Source organism: Pongo abelii, chromosome 8 (assembly GCF_028885655.2).
Source record: "Pongo abelii isolate AG06213 chromosome 8, NHGRI_mPonAbe1-v2.0_pri, whole genome shotgun sequence".
In the NCBI taxonomy this organism is placed as follows: Eukaryota; Metazoa; Chordata; class Mammalia; order Primates; family Hominidae; genus Pongo; species Pongo abelii.
In genome coordinates, this window is record NC_071993.2 from 102545923 (window position 1) to 102564394 (window position 18472).

The 18472-nt window shown below is 44.7% G+C and overlaps 1 protein-coding gene across 11 annotated transcripts in view; it reads right to left on the reverse strand.

Annotated features, from left to right (window-relative positions):
• Positions 1–310: 310 nt before the first annotated feature.
• ALDH18A1 (aldehyde dehydrogenase 18 family member A1) overlaps positions 311–18472 on the reverse strand; it is a 50818-nt gene continuing 32656 nt past the window's right edge. For all 11 annotated transcript variants that reach the window (XM_054521657.2, XM_054521659.2, XM_063727133.1 and 8 more), the window contains 7 exon segments: positions 15457–15677; positions 10872–11009; positions 8348–8543; positions 8124–8245; positions 5635–5821; positions 4551–4646; positions 311–1317 (listed from right to left, as the gene is read on the reverse strand). In XM_054521657.2, the coding sequence (XP_054377632.1) occupies positions 1136–1317; positions 4551–4646; positions 5635–5821; positions 8124–8245; positions 8348–8543; positions 10872–11009; positions 15457–15677 (1142 nt within the window). In that variant the 3' untranslated portion in view covers positions 311–1135.

Here is an 18472-nt window from a genome sequence, read left to right on the forward strand (position 1 = left end):
TGGGGCTATGTGCCACCGTGGGAGCTCGCTCAGGTCGGACCCCACCAACTTCAGACCCTCACCACACTTTTAGTCTTCAAGCTCTTGGGTCTTAATCTCCTGTTTTCCTTTCCTGTCTCCCCGTCTGAGTCCCTCTGTGGGGTCTGCCTATGTTGCTTCCACCAATAAACACTGTTGAGGCAGATGTCTTGTCTCCCCAGACAGCTTCCAGAGAAGAGACCATGCCCGCAAGCAGGGCACGAGGGTCACAAGAGAGGAAAAGGAAGGGGGTAACAACAAATAAGGGAGAAAACTTCAATCATGCACAGGCTTTTCATAAAAAAACTTTATTTCTCAAAAAAGGGGGAAGAATCCAAAGTATTAAAATAATCCTCTAATTTTTGTTTTGGAGGAAAAGGGTAGGATGACAAAATAATTCATACAAAAATTTCAAGCATCACTGCCGTAGATATTCCTCCGTCTCAGTGGGGAACATCCTGAAACTTGCACCTCCTGCTGCAGCTCAGGTTCCAGCTGCATCATGGGGAACACAGCATCTCCTGGATGCAGGAAGCTGCAAGCATCTGGAATGCTTAATAATTTACCCCACAAATAAATACAAAAGGTCAATCTTCCCAGTGGAAATGATTCCATCGATTTTTGTGACTTTCTGATAAGAATGCTAAAAAGAAGAGTTGCCCCTTTTCTAAAATTCCAAATCTTTCCTTTTTGAAGATGACTACGTGTGAAAGAAATAAAATGTGAAAAGATTTGTTAAGGATGACTGGCTCTAGTACCAACTAAATGCCAAGGGGGACTGTAACTCACTGAGGTGATACAAAGCAGCCATGGGTTTTCCTCGCCTTTTATATGGGGAAAACGCACCTTTCAATCCTAGAAGATAATTGGACTTGGCAAAGTCCCTATCGGTAGCAATTATTTTCTTACTTTAAAAAAAAAAAGGGTGAGCTGGGAGCCAGACTGCGCACATCAGCCAAGATTGCTATTGCCAAACAGAGCCCAGAAGCATCCAGGTACACTTTCCAACAGGCAGACCCTACCACGAACTGGGAGACAAGAGCGGGCTCTCTCCTGAGATAAGACAAGTTTAACTGTGAAGACCTTTTGGAACATTCCCGGGTTTTCCTGGCTCTTTTCAGTTGGTGTTTCTCTGAGGAATAGGGAGGTTCTCATGAAGATATTTTAAACTTCCATGCTCTGAGAAATCTGAGACCACGTGGTCCTTCCCTCGCAGCAGCCACTTAGTAGTAAGCAGTCCCTCAAGTCCTACTGGTCCCCGGGCGTGGATTCTCGATGTACTGATTCCCACTTCAGCTCCTGTGAAAAAGCATGATAAAAGATGTGGCTTTTCCCAGCCTCTGCTTCCTGTCCATGCCCCAGACCCACCCTGCTGCTTTCCCCTCACTTGGTACCCTCTCTTCCTGCTAACTCCTCATCCATCCTCCCCAGGAGAGCTGAGTCACCCTGTTCCCATAAACATATTCTCCGGTTACTACAAATCATGATACACTCCTTCTCGTGAAACAGTGTGTGGACTCCTCTTCTGTATTTTATCCCTAGTGCATTTTGACAATGCTATTAATACAAGTGCTGTCTCTTTTATCAGTTTAGCGTCTGAATTGCATACCATATTTTGACATTTGGGCATGTTTTGAGGGGTATGACAATGTTTACCATGATGGTTTTACCTCCTCAAATACTCTTTAAATCTTAGAAAGAAAGGGACATGTTCTTGGTATCCCCTAGAAGTCTTAGCACAAGGGACTCATTAGACAGTTACTGAATACATCAAAGGGTTACTGTTCATTCCCTTTCCTCTTGCTCCCAGCTCAGACCTAGGGAACGTCAGGGGTTTTCCTGGGCCTGGCTTGGTGTTCTGCACTGTATACAGTGGAGGCAGGGTTCCCTCAATCATCACAACTTTACTGAGCACGTACTATGTACTAGGCACTGTGTTGAGCCCTGGGGATAAAGTGGTGAACAACAGATACAAGGCCCTGTTTTTGTGGAGCTGATATTATAGCAGGCGAGGCAGCCAAAGGACAGGTGAGTAAACGGTCTCCTGTGGTGCTCAAGTGCAGTGATGGGTGCTATGATAGAGGTTGTGTGGTGGAGCTGGGGACATGCTGGCTAGGATGGTCAGGGAAAGCCTCCCTAAGGAAGTGCCTTTTGGTTGGGACCTCAACAGTGAGAAGGAGCTGGCTGGAGAAAACCTGACAGAGGTGCTGCAGGCAGAGAGAAGAGCAAGTACGAGACATGGTGGGGGCGGGATGTGCCTGGGGTAATGGTTGGCAAGGAGACTGAAACCAGCAGGATTCAAATTCTGGTTCAACAGCATAGAGACCACATGACTTTGGACATACTACCTAACTTCATGTCTCATGCCTCAGTTTCTTCATCTGGAAAATGAGAATTCATTTTGCAGAATGAAGTGAGAGCATGCCTGCGACACATTTAGCACAGTGCTGGGAATGTAGTAAATGCTCAGTAGAATCTCTTACTGTCATTAATGCATTTCACAAGGAATTTAACTCAACCAGCTTTCACTCTGAGCTGGTGTGGGAAGGACAATGAAATGATCTTTTGTTCTTCCTTCATCCTGGATTTTCATTTGAATGCTGGGTGCCCCAGCCCTTAAAAATATGTTGCTATTTCTTTTTCAAGTACATGGAGTATAAAGATCAGTGCAAGTGATGTGATAATTACATCAAAATCCCAACATAATACAAATGGGGAACTAAAGAGTATCATGATTAAGAATAACCGAGTTAAATTCCCTTTCATAACCTTTTAACAATTCGGTGAGAATTATTTCTCTAGGCAGATCATCTACTCAAAAAGTTCAGGATTAAAATGTGTGTCTTTCTGTTTTGTTTTGTTATACAGATAGGGCCTCACTCTCTCCCAGGCTGGAGTACAGTGGCACCATCTTAGCTCACTGCAGCCTCGAACTCCTGGGCTCAAGGGATCCTCTTGCCTCAGCCTCCTGAGTAACTGGGACTACAGGCTCACACCATCACACCTGGATAATTTTTTCATCTCTGTAGAGAGGAGGTCTCGCTGCGTTGCCCAGGCTGGTCTCGAACTCCCCGACTCATGAGATCCTCCTGCCTCAGCCTCTCAAAGTGCCGGGATTACAGGTGTGAGCCACTGCGTGTGGCCTAAAATGTTTTGAGTTGAAATAATTCTCAAATATTCAGAAAACGTGTCATAAATGCATTATTGGAGATTTTTTTTCTGTTTTTTTTTTTGAGATTGAGTTTAGCTCTTGTTGCCCAGGCTAGAGCGCAATGGTGTGGTCTCGGCTCACTGCAACCTCTGCCTCCCAGGTTCAAGAGATTCTCCTGCCTCAGCCTCCCGAGTAGCTGGGATTACAGGCAAGCACCACCATGCTCAGCTAATTTTGTATTTTTAGTAGAGACGGGGTTTCTCTATGTTGGTCACGCTGATCTCGAACTCCCGACCTCAGGTGATCTGCCCGCCTTGGCCTCCCAAAGTGCTGGAATTATAGGCGTGAGCCACTGCGCCTGTTCTGGAGTTTTATATACTGGTACCCCTGAAAACCAGAGACTGTCCAAATAACCCCAACACGACAGACGGCTGGAAATTTTATACCTAATGGAAGGGGACAGAAGTGCCCTTCTGAAGCTTTTTATTTCAAGGTCTGCTGTAGAAGGTAACCTTGTACTTCTGGCTGGCCTGTTTGTTTTGATGCTGGTACTTAGGCCCACGGCACCTTCTTTTGTCCTACCATTGTGGGGTTTCCTATCTCTGAGGCAAACTGGCTGTGCCACTTTGATGAAATAAGTCTGTAAAAGGAGTGCTCTCAAGGGACGCAGCATGTATCTCTGGCACAGCCTGTGCAAAAAGGCAGGCTGTGGTCGCCCACGCTGTAGCGGGAGAACCCAGGCTTTGGACTTACTCAAGTTTGGGTCTGAATGCCAGCTGTGGGACTTTGGGCAAGTTACTATACTTCTCTGAATCTCATTCTCCCTCTATGAAAAATGAATACAAGTACCTGCCTTCTTAGCATGTGAAATGCTTAGAAGATAGGCCTTCCACCAATTCATGGGAGGTTTCATTAATTATTCTCCCTGATAATCCTACCTTGCCAGAAGTCTGTCTCTCTTTTTTTTTTTGAGATGGTGTCTCACTTTGTCCTGCAGGCTGGAGTGCAGTAGCGTAATCTCGGGCTCACCGCAATCTCTGCCTCCCGGGTTCAAGCAATTCTCCTGTCTCAGCCTCCTGAGTAGCTGGGATTACAGGCATGCGCCACCACACCTGGCTAATTTTTTGTATTTTTAGTAGAGACAAGGTTTCACCATGTTGGCCATGCTGGTCTTGAACTCCTGACCTCAGGTGATCCACCCACCTCGGCCTCCCAAAGTGCTGGGATTACAGGCGTGAGCCACCGCACCCAGCCTGTCTCTCTCTTATCTTGACCAACCATGTGACAGTCAAGGGGAGGCGTCTTCCCCACCTCCACATACCCCTGGACCACACAGTGCTTCCCAAGGAACTTCTTTCTTCCCAAGCAGAGTCCTTCTTACCCAGTCCAAAGCGGTAACCATCAGAAAAGCGAGTGCTGGCATTCCAGAACACACAGGCACTGTCTACATGCTGCAGGAAGAACTCCGCTGTGTTTTCTGCAGGGTAAAGGAGAAACCAAGTTAGGATGATACCCAGAGAACATCCCCGTTTCCAGCCATTCACTGGTGACAGATCAGGGCAGGGTCTGGGTCCCCACTGGGGCCTCCCCATGTGTTCTCACATATTAAATATTCAGGCTTGTGAAAAATCTCAACAGGAAGAAGACAAGTTAGCTTCATCAATCACAGCGTTGTGGAAAGACTGAGTTGGAATCCAGATCTCCCATGCAGGTGACCTGCCTAAACTTCCTACTTATGGGCTCCAGAGCCAGACCGCCTAGGCCTGAACTCCAGCTGTACACCTGCTGGCTTTGGGACCTTCTGCAGGTGTATAAAACTCTCTGTGTCTGGGTCAAAAGGGACTTACAACATTACCTAGCTGATAGGGTTGTAAAGAGGATGAAACACCTGGGGAGTACTCATCCTAGTGCCTAGCACACAGTGAGTGCTTGGTAAATGTTGGCTGTTAATACGGGTGGTACTGCTCTGGTGACCTAATTAGCTGACTGTAAATTCCTCGAGGGGGCCCTACTGGCATCCTCCACCATTGAGGCTCCAGTATCTGACACCCAGGAGTGTCCCTGCATACATATTTGTGGAATAAATGAATGAGTGAATGAATGAATGAATGAATGTGCAGAGTTGGTTCTGCCCTTAATCTCCTGGGCCTTGGTTTCCTCGGCTGTAAAATGGGTTTATTTTAACTACCTTGTAAGATTTGTTGCATGCATTAAATGATAGTGCCTCTGACAGGGTTAGTCATCTTCGAAGCAGAGCTAATGATCCCTGCACCTCCTCCTCCGGCTGTGACAATATAATAAAGTGATGTGAAAGCACTCATCAAAGTACCAAATGCAACCACTACTAAACATTACCATAAGCCTACTCAAATGATGTTTTTCTGCAGCCCAAGAGGGGCTAAGAGGAGCAGGATCAGAAAGCAGCAAAGGCAGACACTGTATGCGGGAAGCATCTGGACACTGACCGTTCTCTGTGACGATGACATCCGTGTGGGAGCTGCCGTACTTGTGGATGTGGTCAATGGCATCCTGAACGTTGTCCACTACTTCAATGCATAATTCAAGGTCCCCATACTCAGTTCGGAGTGACTTCACTTCGGAAGGGCTGAAGGTCAGATAGGAGGCAAATTTGGGGCCTGCGTGAATTTTTACCTGGAACAGAGGAAGACCAGGGGCAACAACATAAAAACAACCGAAATAAGCAAGTTCTAGGATAGAACAGAAAGGTTAGCCTGTAAAACCATAGCCCAAAGTGGCTCCTGTAGCCTCGACAACTGAACTAGTCCTACTTTCCTCCCTCCAGCATGATCTGACTGGCCACTTGCCAGCAATGGGCCCTCAAGACAGTTGGAACAGGGATTGAAGCAGGAAGCCTTGAACGTTAAGGATGTGCAAGGTGGGCCGGGCGTGGTGGCTCATGCCTGTAATCCCAGCACTTTCAGAGGCTGAGACAGGTGGATAACTTGAGGTCAGGAGTTCGAAACCAACCTGGCCAACATGACGAAACCCCATCTTTACTAAAAAAATTAGCAGGGCATGGTGGCAGGTGTCTGTAATCTCAGCTACCTGGGAGGCTGAGGCAGGAGGAGAACTGCTTGAACCTGGGAGGCAGAGGTTGCAGTGAGCCGAGATCGTGCCACTGCACTCCAGCCTGGGGGACAGAGCAAGACTCCGTTTCAAAGAAAAAAAAAGAATAAAAAAGAATGTGCAAGGCGTTTAGTGGGTTATCAACACAAGGGCTTGACTTCTGGCATTTTACTAAAATGAATACTTGACAATAAAGATCCCAGTCCCTGCATATGGTACCTAGGCACTGGACTCGTGTAGAAAAAGGGAGGTGCCACATATATATTCCTACTCCCTGTACCCTAGCGAAGTCCCAGGTTTGCTTTAGAGGTAAGCAGTACTTGGTCAGGTTCCTTCAGCACCTCAAACTGTGGCTACTCGTTTGATTTCCAACTGTGTCAGTCTGGCCCCAACTCTAGGTTCAGCTCAGCCCCAGGCTCTGGCTCTGATTCTGCTGCTGGTTAGAGGAATTTAAGGACTCTGAGGCTGGTCACCGAGGATCCCAATCACAAGCTGGATCCCACTTAAGCCTTGTTCTCTGAGACATCCCCAGGACAGGGTTCATGCCTTGATTCTTTGGGATCAAGCTTTTGCCTTGGCTCAAGTTATAAGTGGTGTCTGCCTTATCCTCATGATTCCTGAGGCCCTGCCATTGTTTCCTATCTGGGATCTCACTTCCTCCGTGTTCCTTGAGGACTGGAACCCCAACCCTGTGCAAGTCATCCTTCTAGCTTTACTTTTTGCCATCCAAAAGTGCTGCATGAAGTACACACAGTGACTCATTTTGATTTGGAATTTCAAGGCCATTCTCATTTTAATGACTGAGGATACCACTGGTGTGTTCAAATTAGGTCTGAGGCGGGGTTTAGTCCTGGCTAAAGGAGAGCTTTCCTCCTGTCTAATCTAGTTCACTGTGGTGCTTGGCAAACACAGGTGCCCAATCGACAGGCTTCCTTACCAAAGTAAAGTAAGGCCCCCAAACATGAATGACCATGTGATCTAACTTCCTTGTAATCCATGGAGTACAGTTTCATTTTCAAAACAATTCTTTCCAGTTCTCACTGGGACCATGCCACATTTATAAGCTAACTGGAGCCTTCCTTTCCAGTCAAAGGATGGAAGGGAAGAGACACATGTTCAGAGTCAAAGCAACCAAGGCCAACAAGCACCTTCTCTACTGCCATGCTGGTTTATATAATTCTGAAAGTGTACTATGACATCAGAAATTAAAGCTTAAGATGCATCCATGCAGAGAGTTTAACAGATTGTCCATTTTTGCCTTGGGGGCATCTATTATATTTTCTTGCAGGCATGAATTTAGGACACAGCACAACTTTATATTTGAAACTTACTGGCTTTTGGTTTGTTTACAAGCTTAACAACATAGTAAAAACATAATCCAGGGAGACATTCTACAAATTACTGAATCCCAAATATCACTGCATTAAGTACACTAATATTGGTAACCAAAGACACCAAGGGCAGGCAGTGAATGTACATAAGTTTTTGGTTTGAAACATTTCTGCACCATCTTTTCAAATCAAATCCAAAAAATAATATATGCTTGGGAACACCTTGACATGTGAATAAAAGATTGCCAGAAACAGTTCAGTCAGCATAGTGCCATGTGGTCTGTCTTACCTTTGAACCCTCTTTAGCACACAACATATTCCACTTTGTAATAAAGCTATTTGTGTATTGGTTTGGTTCGACTACTAGAGGGCAGGGGTTGTGTTTTACTCACACTTTACTTAGCATGGAACTTTGTACACAGAAGATATTAAAAAATATTGTTTCTTAAACTGCCTTATATGGTATGGCTGTGCCTGGTTTAATTCCACAGGCTTCTAAGACAGGAAGTAATGTACTAGTCCTGTGGAACTCTTACCTGTTCCACTCTCAGCATATCAATGATCTGGTCAAATAATGGTGTCCTGAGCAGATCCCGGTGGATTAACAAAGTCTCCAAAGCATTACAGGCAGCTGGATATTCACATTTAGAGTCTCTGACTGAAAGAAGATGAGCAAAGAATTGTTTCCATTGACATGATCCAGAGCTGCAGAGGATGTAATATTTCCCCCTTGTAAAAGAGAAGACCCCACCCAGCTCACCTAGCCTGGTGACCTTATCGACACTGGCCTCGGAATCCACATACATGTGACAGATCCCTTCGCTGTGCCCCATCACTGGAATCCCCTTAGCAGCTTTCTGGATGTCTCTGACCAGCTGGGAAGAGCCACGTGGAATAATCAGATCTATCATTTTGTCTAGGCGGCAAAGATCTTCAACTTCTTCTCTGGTATTCACCTTTAGAAGGAAAGAAGAAAAAGATAAAGATGACATCTGACCACACAAAATATAAAAACAGCAGCTTCCCTTTTACAGATAAACATCTGTACACTCTGAGAACTAAGTGAGACACTGTGAAAACTTACTCTAAAAACAAAATTAAGTTCCCGATCATGAGAATCAAAAAGTTGTCCAGCAAATGCTTATCAAACACTATATATTCGGTGCTGTGCTCCACATCACATATCACACAGGACAATGCATGCTGTCAAAGAGCTCAGCGTCGAGTAGGGAAGGCAGCACTAGGGTACTGCTAGCCATAATATAGGGCAGACAATTTTAAAAATGCCAGAAGCAGCGCAAAGGGGTATCTATGAAGGTTAAATGCAGTACACTACTCCAGGCCATGAAGATCACAAAAGGGAGTGGCCTCTCTCTTGGTTTTCTATTCACAGCATTGAGGAAACGTTGGGTTGGTCTTGCTAGGGAGTCATGGTTCTCATGACTTCTGATGGCAACTTCTACCCTGGGATGTGGATTGGAATGACTTAAAGAGCCTGTGTGAGGACACTGAGATTATGGGCATTTTGTTTTCTCTTGATTTTTAATTTTTCTCCATATGGTCATATTACTTTTATAACAAATATATATGTGTACCAGAATGTTCACAGCAACTTTATTCCACATAGCCCAAAACTGGAAACAACCTAAATATTCATCAACAGAAGAAAAGATGAACTGTAGTATATGCAGGTAAATGGAACACTACCCAGCAATTAAATGAGAAAACTACTGCTAGATGCAACAATGGGAATGCATGCCACAGACATAACGAACAAATGACAGGCAACATAAACGTGTGTTTTGTTTGATCTCATTTATATAAATTTCAAGAATAGGCAAAAGGCCGGGCATGGTGGCACATTCCCAGCACTTTGGGAGGCTGAGGCAGGCAGACTGCCTGAGCTCAGGAGTTCGAGACCAGCTTAGGCAACATGGTGAAACCCTGTCTCTACAAAAAACAAAAAACAAAAAAACCACAAAAGTTAGCCAGGTCTGGAGGCACACACCTGTAGTCCCAACTACTAGGAAAGCTGAGGTGGGTGGACTGCTTGAGCCTGGGAGGCTGAGGCTGCAGTGAGCCGAGAGCCGAGATTGTGACACTGCATTCCAGTCTGGGCAACAGAGCAAGACCACGTCTCAAAAAAAAAAAAAGGCAAAAGTAATTCAATGTGACAGAAGTCAAAAAAGTAGTTTGTGGGGAAGGGGGCTACATATTGACTGGGAAGGGCACAAGGGGGCCCTCCAGGATGTTGGACTGTTCTGTATCTTGATACGGCTGGTGGTTATACATGTGTGTGTGTGAACAGTCACAGAGTTGTTCACAGGATCTGTATACTTTACTGTACGTATGTTACACATCAATAGGAAGAAAAGGAGGGAGAGCGCCTATATGTAAGCTAGGAAGTGGTGGGGCTGGGATTTGAATCCCTAAAATCTGCGCTCTTTCCAACCACTATGTTGGCATAAGAAAAAAACCAGATTCTGGTCACTGAGTGTGTAATGAGCAGGTTTGTAGACATTCTCCCAGTAGCCAACAGAATCCTGGAATGCTGGAGCAAATGAGCCAAAAAAAAAAAAAAAAAAGGATCTGGAGTCAGCCTAGGTCCAAATCTAAACTCTATCACACACCATGTGACTCTTGGGGAATTACTTTACCTCTGAATCTGTTTTTTCCCAATGTAGAAAATGAGTCTAATAATTAATGATATTTTCCTTATGGGACTGCTGTGACGATCAAATGAGTTAACGGATAAAATGAGCCTTGCACATAGTAGGTACTCACCAAGTAGTAGCTATTATTATCAAACTTCATTTGACAGTTGAGGAGAATGAGAAATGGTCAGTTAAAGTAATGACCTTAATAATAATAGTGATAACAGCATGATCTCATACTCAACACACCACATGACAATTTATGACAAACTTTCGTAAAGTTTCTCATCTGACTTACCATAGATCACTCTGCCAATGACAGGAACCTAGGCCTCACACTCTAGGTCTGGTACTCCTGCTGCCTTGTGACCCAAAGAATGAAGGTCTAATTGACATTCTTGTAAATAAATAGTGCCAAGACGCAGCTATAAGGGAGGGGCCTTCCTAAGCCACTGAGGACCCATCTGGCTCTGCAGAATGGCCTAAAGTCTGTAGGCTCACAGGCCTGCTGGAGTGTCAAGTCTGCTTGTAGTAGTGTCTTGGCTCTATGAGGCCTAAGTTTTGCTTTAAATTCCCAAACACCTGATCTGGCCCCTCTGGGCCCGACTTGGTGCATTCCCAGGAACATACCAGCTGCACAGCCTCCTTGACTCCATGGATTGAGAGAGCCTCCTGGGTCAGGAGGTGGAGAATCCGGTTGCTGTGTGCAGCCTCCTTCCCTCCTTTGAGTAACAAGCCGTTACCACTTGCGATAGCCAAAGCTGCCACCTGCAGATCAAAGTGAGAGCAGTGGATCAAAGGAGACAAACAGTAATAGCAACAGTGATGTTAGCATTGACAAGCACTCCTTCTGTGCTAAGCACTGTGTTCATCATTTTATAAGCCCTATGCTGTTTCATCTTCACAACACTGCAGTGAATTAAGTGCCTGTTTTATCCCCTACTTTACAGATAAGGGCACTGAAGCCCAGAGAGGTTGATGACTCCCCACAGTCACACAGCTTACAAATAACAGGGCTGGGAGCCAGACTGAGGTGGTTTGACTCCAGAACAAACCACTGGATTTTAGCAACTAAACTATATGGCTTCCTTAGCACCATTAGCAAAGAGAACTGAGTTGGCCAGGTGCGGTGGCTCACGCCTGTAATCTCAGCAATTTGGGAGGCCGAGGTGGGTGGATCACCTGAGGTCAGGAGTTTGATACCAGCCTGACCAACATGGTGAAACCCCATCTCTACTATAAATACAAAAATTAGCCGGGCATAGTGGCAGGTGCCTGTAGTCCCAGCTACTCAGGAGGCTGAGGCAGGAGACTTTCCTGAGCCTGGGAGGCGGAGGCTGCAGTGAGCTGAGATTGTACCCATTCACTCCAGCCTGGGCAACAGAGTGAGACTCCGTCTCAAACAAACAAACAAACAAACAAACAAATAAAGCAAAGAGAACTGAGTTAAGTGACCAGGGCCACATGGCACCTCCCACCGTGGAGAACAGGGTCTTCAGCCACCTCTGTAAGGAAGCACTTGCTTCATCTGATCAGGCTGAGGCTGGGCAGCTCCTCTGGCCACATCCTACTCTGGCCTTGGAACTGTTCTGAGAGCTCTAAGTGCTTGGTGCTAAGAACCTAGAGAAGACCAGAGCTCCTGCCAGCCCCTGGGCAGCTGTGGTAGAGACTGCTGAGAACAGAGTCTTTTTCCCACATGCCTGTCTGGGGAGGAAAATGCCTGTCTGGGGAGGAAAACGTAAACTATCCAGGAGGAGGGCTAGTTGCCTTGTTAGAGCAAAGAGTGAGTGACACTGACCTGATCATCCTACCTCTTATAAAAGTTAAGTAAATTTTCTCCAGACATAAACACACAGAATACTGCATACAATTTTTAGGATTCATGGATTCTGTGAAACCATCCAGGGCTGAGTTCAGATGAGGAGCCTTAGCTGTAGTTAGCCAATGAGGTATCAGCTCCTTGTGAGGTATCAGCTGGTATGGATGAGTGGTAGCAAAGAAAGTTCATGGATATAGTCCACACAGAGACTTAGGCCCATTTCTATTAGCAGAGGTGAGTTTGGCAGTCATCACTGTGGCATTTCTGCAAGACAGGTATGTGGCCAGAGAGGCAGTGTGCCAGCATCGGCCAGGGACTGAGGATAGGCCTCAGTGGTATGGGAGTCCCTTGGTGAACACACTGGTTTTAGGAGATGTCAGAGTACCCTTCACAGAGCATTCCAGATTCCACAGTCACCTATGTCTTATAGTAAAGAGGTGCTAGTTTTTTGTTTTTAAAATAGAATTTCCCTTTGAGACTTTGGGGCTAGTGCAAAAGAAGAGCTGGTATCCTATAGGACAGTCCAGTGGGGGAAATGCTCCCAGAATTCTGGGAGGCAGTTTAGGGTAATAAAGTGGGGCCACTCTCTAATGACACCTTGTATTTCCCAGCATGGCTGCTTGGCAAGAACTTTAACGCATGCTTTCTCAACCGGAGGCTGTGATATGTCAACTTGCTTAAACAGGATTGCATTCTTTTCTCTTTTTTGAGATGGAATCTCGCCCTGTTGCCAGGCTGGAATGCAGTGGCACGATCTCGACTCACTGCAACCTCTGCCTCCTGGGTTCAAGCGATTCTCCTGTCTCAGCCTCCTGAGTAGCTGGGACTACAGGTCCCACCATGCCCAGCTAATTTTGTATTTTTTAGTAGAGACAACGTTTCACCATGTCGGCCAGGATGGTCTCAATCTCTTGACCTCGTGATCCACCTGCCTGGGCCTCCCAAAGTGCTGGGATTACAGGTGTGAGCCACCGTGCCCAGCCGAGAGTTGCATTCTAATTTCCATTAACTACTGAAAGTTCTTTTTCCTAACAGATGTACTTATAGGAAGCCATCAGTGACGCTGACAATAAAGGGGTCCGTTTCACATGGGCCAAGCCAGTTACTCATGAATGAGAGCAGCAGGCTAACAGAGACTTGTGGTCAGAGAGCAAAGTGAACCACAGGCTAAGATATTTGGAAATTTGCTCCTGCACTGTGGTATGGTAGGTTGATTTGGGCTCCAGTCCCAGTTGCACCTTACAAGTGTGACAGGAATATTACCTTCTATGAGGTTCAGTTTCTCTAGCTCTAAAATGGACATCTGAACAACGACTTTAGGATACTGGAGGAATCAAGAACGTATATTACCTCAAGAACAACCTGAGAATAAAGTCTCAAAAATTATCTTTTTTTTGGTTAAAAGACCTTCACACACACACAACTGTCTTTGGGAAACCTATCTCCAGTATTGAAAATATATTCTTCAGGATACAAAATCAATGTGCAAAAATCACAAGCATTCCTATACATCAATAACAGACAAACAGCCAAATCATGAGTGAACTCCCATTCACAATTGCTACAAAGAGAATAAAATACCTAGGAATCCAACTTACAAGGAATGTGAAGGACCTCTTCAAGGAGAACTACAAACCACTGCTCCATGAAATAAAAGAGGACACAAACAAATGAAAGAACATTCCATGCTCATGGATAGAAGAATCAATATCGTGAAAATAGCCATACTGCCCAAGGTAGTTTATAGATTCAATGCCATCCCCATCAAGCTACCAATAACTTTCTTCACAGAATTGGAAAAAACTACTTTAAAGTTCATATAGAACCAAAAAAGAGCATTGCCAAGACAATCCTAATTCAAAAGAATAAAGCTGGAGGCATCATGCTACCTGACTTCAAACTACACTACAAGGCTACAGTAACCAAAACAGCATGGTACTGGTACCAAAACAGAGAGATAGACCAATGGAACAGAACAGAGGCCTCAGAAATAACACCACATATCTACAACCATCTGATTTTTGACAAACCTGACAAAAACAAGAAATGGGGAGAGGATTCCCTATTTAATAAGCGGTGCTGGGAAAACTGGCTAGGCATATGTAGAAAGCTGAAATTGGATCCCTTCCTTACACCTTATACAAAAATTAATTCAAGATGGATTAAAGACTTAAATGTTAGACCTAAAACCATAAAAACCCTAGAAGAAAACCTAGGCAATACCATTCAGAACATAGGCATGGGCAAGGACTTCATGACTAAAGCACCAAAAGCAATGACAACAAAAGCCAAAATAGACAAATGGGATCTAATTAAACTGAAGAGCTTCTGCACGGCAAAAGAAACTACCATGAGAGTGAACAGGCAACCTACAAAATGGGAGAAAACTTTTGCAATCTACCTATTTGACAAAGGGCTAATATCCAGAATCTACAAAGAACTCAAACAAATTTACAAGAAAAAAACAACCCCATCAAAAAGTGGGCAAAGGACATGAACAGACACTTCTCAAAAGAAGACATTTATGTGGCCAACAGACACATGAAAAAATGCTCATTGTCACTGGTCATCAGAGAAATGCAAATCAAAACCACAATGAGATACCATCTCATGCCTGTTAGAATGGCATTCATTAAAAAGTCAGGAAACAAGATGCTGGAGAGGATGTGGAGAAATAGGAACGCTTTTACACTGTTGGTGGGGGTGTAAACTAGTTAAACCATTGTGGAAGTCAGTGTGGGCATTCCTCAAGGATCTAGAACTAGAAACACCATTTGACCCAGCCATCCCATTACTGGGTATATACCCAAAGGATTATAAATCATGCTACTGTAAAGACACATGCACACGTATGTTTATTGCAGCACTATTCACAATAGCAAAGACTTGGAACCAACCCAAACATCCATCAATGATAGACTGGATTAAGAAAATGTGGCACATATACACCACGGAATACTATGCAGCCATAAAAAAGGATAAGTTCATGTCCTTTGCAGGGACATGGATGAAGCTGGAAACCATCATTCTCAGCAAACTCTCACAAGCACAGAAAACCAAACAACGCATGTTCTCACTCATAGGTGGGAACTGAACAATGAGAACACTTGGACACAGGGCGGGGAACATCACACACTGGGGCCTGTCGGGGGGTGGGGGTGGGGGACTGGGGGCGGGATAGCATTAGGAGAAATAACTAATGTAAATGACGAGTTGATGGGTGCAGCAAACCAATATGGCACATGTATACCCATGTAACAAACCTGCACGTTGTACACATGTACCCTAGAACTTAAAGTATAATTAAAAAAAAAAAAAAAGAAAATATATTCTTCCTCCAATATCCACACCAGCCTCCAATGGCAGGGTATTTATTCACCCGGGGTATATACACACCTGGGGTAGACAGTCAGGACGAGATTCAAAGATCACCAGCAGAACTCCAATTGGGACAGTCACTTGTTCCAGTTCCAGGTTTTTGGCGATTCGGGTGCGGCGCAAAACACGTCCCACGCTGTCCTGGGAGGAGGCTGCGATCTGTCGCAGACCGATGGCCAGGCTGTTCAATTTGGATGTAGAGAGGCTTAAACGTTTCAGCAGAGGAGGTGCAAGTCTCCCTGAAAAGCCATTAAGAGGACATGATGAAGTAGCAGACCTGGCAGGCTACAGCTACCAACCAAGGGGCCTTTTTTTTTTTTTTTTTTTTCCCGAGACAGGGTCTCACTCCGACGCCCAGGTTGGAGTGCAGTGGTATGATCTAGGCCCAATGCAACCTCTGCCTCCTGGGTTCAAGCGATTCTCCCACCTCAGCCTCCTTAGTAGCTGGGACTACAGGCATGCACCACCAGGCCTGGCTTATTTTTGTAGAGATGGGGTTTCACCAGGTTGGCCAGGTTGATCTTGAACTCCTCAACTCAAGTGATCCACCTGCCTCAACCTCCCAAAGTGCTGGGATTAGAAGTGCGAGCCACCGTGCCTGGCCCAACTGATGTGTCTTGATGTTTTACTGAACATGTGGGACTGCATTAGGAACAGACTTGGGAAGACAATGACATGCCACTTAAACGGTCTTTCTTGGGGGTTCATTTGGTAGTACACAGCATCATGTAAAGCTGTGTACCCTGATACCCTTTGTCCCAGCAATTTCAGTTCCAGAAATTTATCATTTGTATGAACAGGCAGGCATGTAATAAGGATACTTACCATGGCATTTTTGTAATGCTGAGAAACTGAATTCTACCTAAATATTCAGACAATGGTTTATAATTGTTATTATAAATAATATATCTAGGTTCACTGACATGGAGAGCTGTCTAGGATATAGTCTACGAAAAAGGCAAACTATAAAACAGCATGTATGATATGATCCTATTTATCAAACACTGCACATATATGTGTGCAAGAGAAGAAATCTGGAACACATCCAGAATAGTAATAATCTATCTTTCTATATTTTTTTTTTATAATGAGTGAATTATTTTTATAATCAGAACCAACAAAGATGTTTTCTTCTAAAATCAAATGTTAAATATTTTGGGAAGGAGAACAGAATTTTAAAAAAGAAGACTTTTTTGCTTTTTTTCTTTTAGAGACAGGGTCTCAGTGTGTCACCCAGGCTAGAGTGCAGTGGTGCAATCATAGCTCATTGAAGCCTTGAACTCCGGGGCTCAAGTGATCCTCCTGCTTCAGTCTCCAGAGTAGCTAGGACTACAGGCATGTATCACCATGGCTGGCTAATTTAAAAACATATTTTGTAGAGATAGGGGTCTCACTATGTTGCCCAGGCTGGTCTCGAACTCCTGGGCTAAAGTGATCCTTCTGTCTCCACTTCCCAAAGTGCTGGGATTATGGGTATGAGCAACAATGCTTGGCCAAAAAAAAATAGAATTATGGCAAGCTCATATGCAGAATTTTCTATTTTTTTGAGATGGAGTCTCGCTCTGTCGCCCAGGCTGGAGTGCAGTGGCGCAATCTCGGCTCACTGCAAGCTCCGCCTCCTGGGTTCAAGCCATTCTCCTGCCTCAGCCTTCCGAGTAGCTGGGACTACAGGCGCCCGCCACCACGCCCGGCTAATTTTTTGTATTTTTAGTAGAGACGGGGTTTCACTGTGTTAGCCAGGATGGTCTCCATCTCCTGACCTTGTGATCTGCCCACCTTGGCCTCCCAAAGTGCTGGGATTACAGGCGTGAGCCACCGCACCCGGCCCAGAATTTTCTTTAAAAACAGTAGTATGCATGGTGTGATTCTCTCTCTCCACACACAAACATGTACGTACATATTCATATATATACATGTATATACTCAGGAAGACCATTTGAAATCATATATCACAAATCATTACTGTGGTCAATGTTGAGATTACAAAAATTTTCCCTTTCCTTTTTTTACAGTCACAGCCACCAAGATAAAATAATAAAAAGATTTCCGCCTTGGGGGGAAGCAACTGACCTTATATTAAGAAAAAAAATTAAACCATCTTTCTACCAACCAATTATACAAATTAATTAATGTTCTTTACTTTTCCCCATATGCTAAAAAAACAAGTTTTAATTATAGTGTATGTTAAATGTTACATCCTGGCTTTTCACCTCACAATGCAAGTATATTTTCCATGTTGCAAAAAATTATCTTAATTACTACTAAATATTCCATTAATTTGATACAGCTGAACGCACTTAACTACACCTACATTATTAAATGCTCAGCTTGTTTCCAGTTTTTCAGTGTGATAAATCTTGCTCTAAGTATCTTTAGATAAAGAGCTATTTTCTTTTCTTTCTTTCTTTTTTTTTTGAGATGGAGTCTTGCTCTGCCGCTCAGGCTGGAGTGCAGTAGCGCAATCTCGGCTCACTGCAACCTCTGCCTCCTAGGTTCAAGCGATTCTCCTGCCTCAGCCACCTGAGTAGCTGGGATTACAAATGTGAGCTACCACGGCCAGCTTTTTTTTTTTTTTTTTGAGATGGAGTTTTGCTCTTGTTGCCCAGACTGGAGTGCAGTGGCGCCACCTCGGCTCACGGCAACCTCTGCCTCCCGAGTTCAAGCGATTCTCCTGCCTCAGCCTCCTGAGTAGCTAGGATTACAGGCATGCGCCACCAAGCCCGGCTAATTTTGTATTTTTAGTAGAGATGAGGTTTCTCCATGTTGGTCAGGCTGGTCTTGAGCTCCCAACCTCAGGTGATCCGCCCACCTCGGCCTCTGAAAGTGCTGGGATTACAGGCGTGAGCCACTGCAGCCAGCTGTAATTTTTGTATTTTTATAGAGACGAGGTTTCACCATGTTGGCCAGGCTAGTCTCGAACTCATGACCTCAGGTGATCCGCCCACCTTGGCCTCTCAAAGTGCTGCGATTACAGTCATGAGCCACTGCGCCCAGCTGTAATTTTTGTATTTTTATAGAGACAAGGTTTCACCAT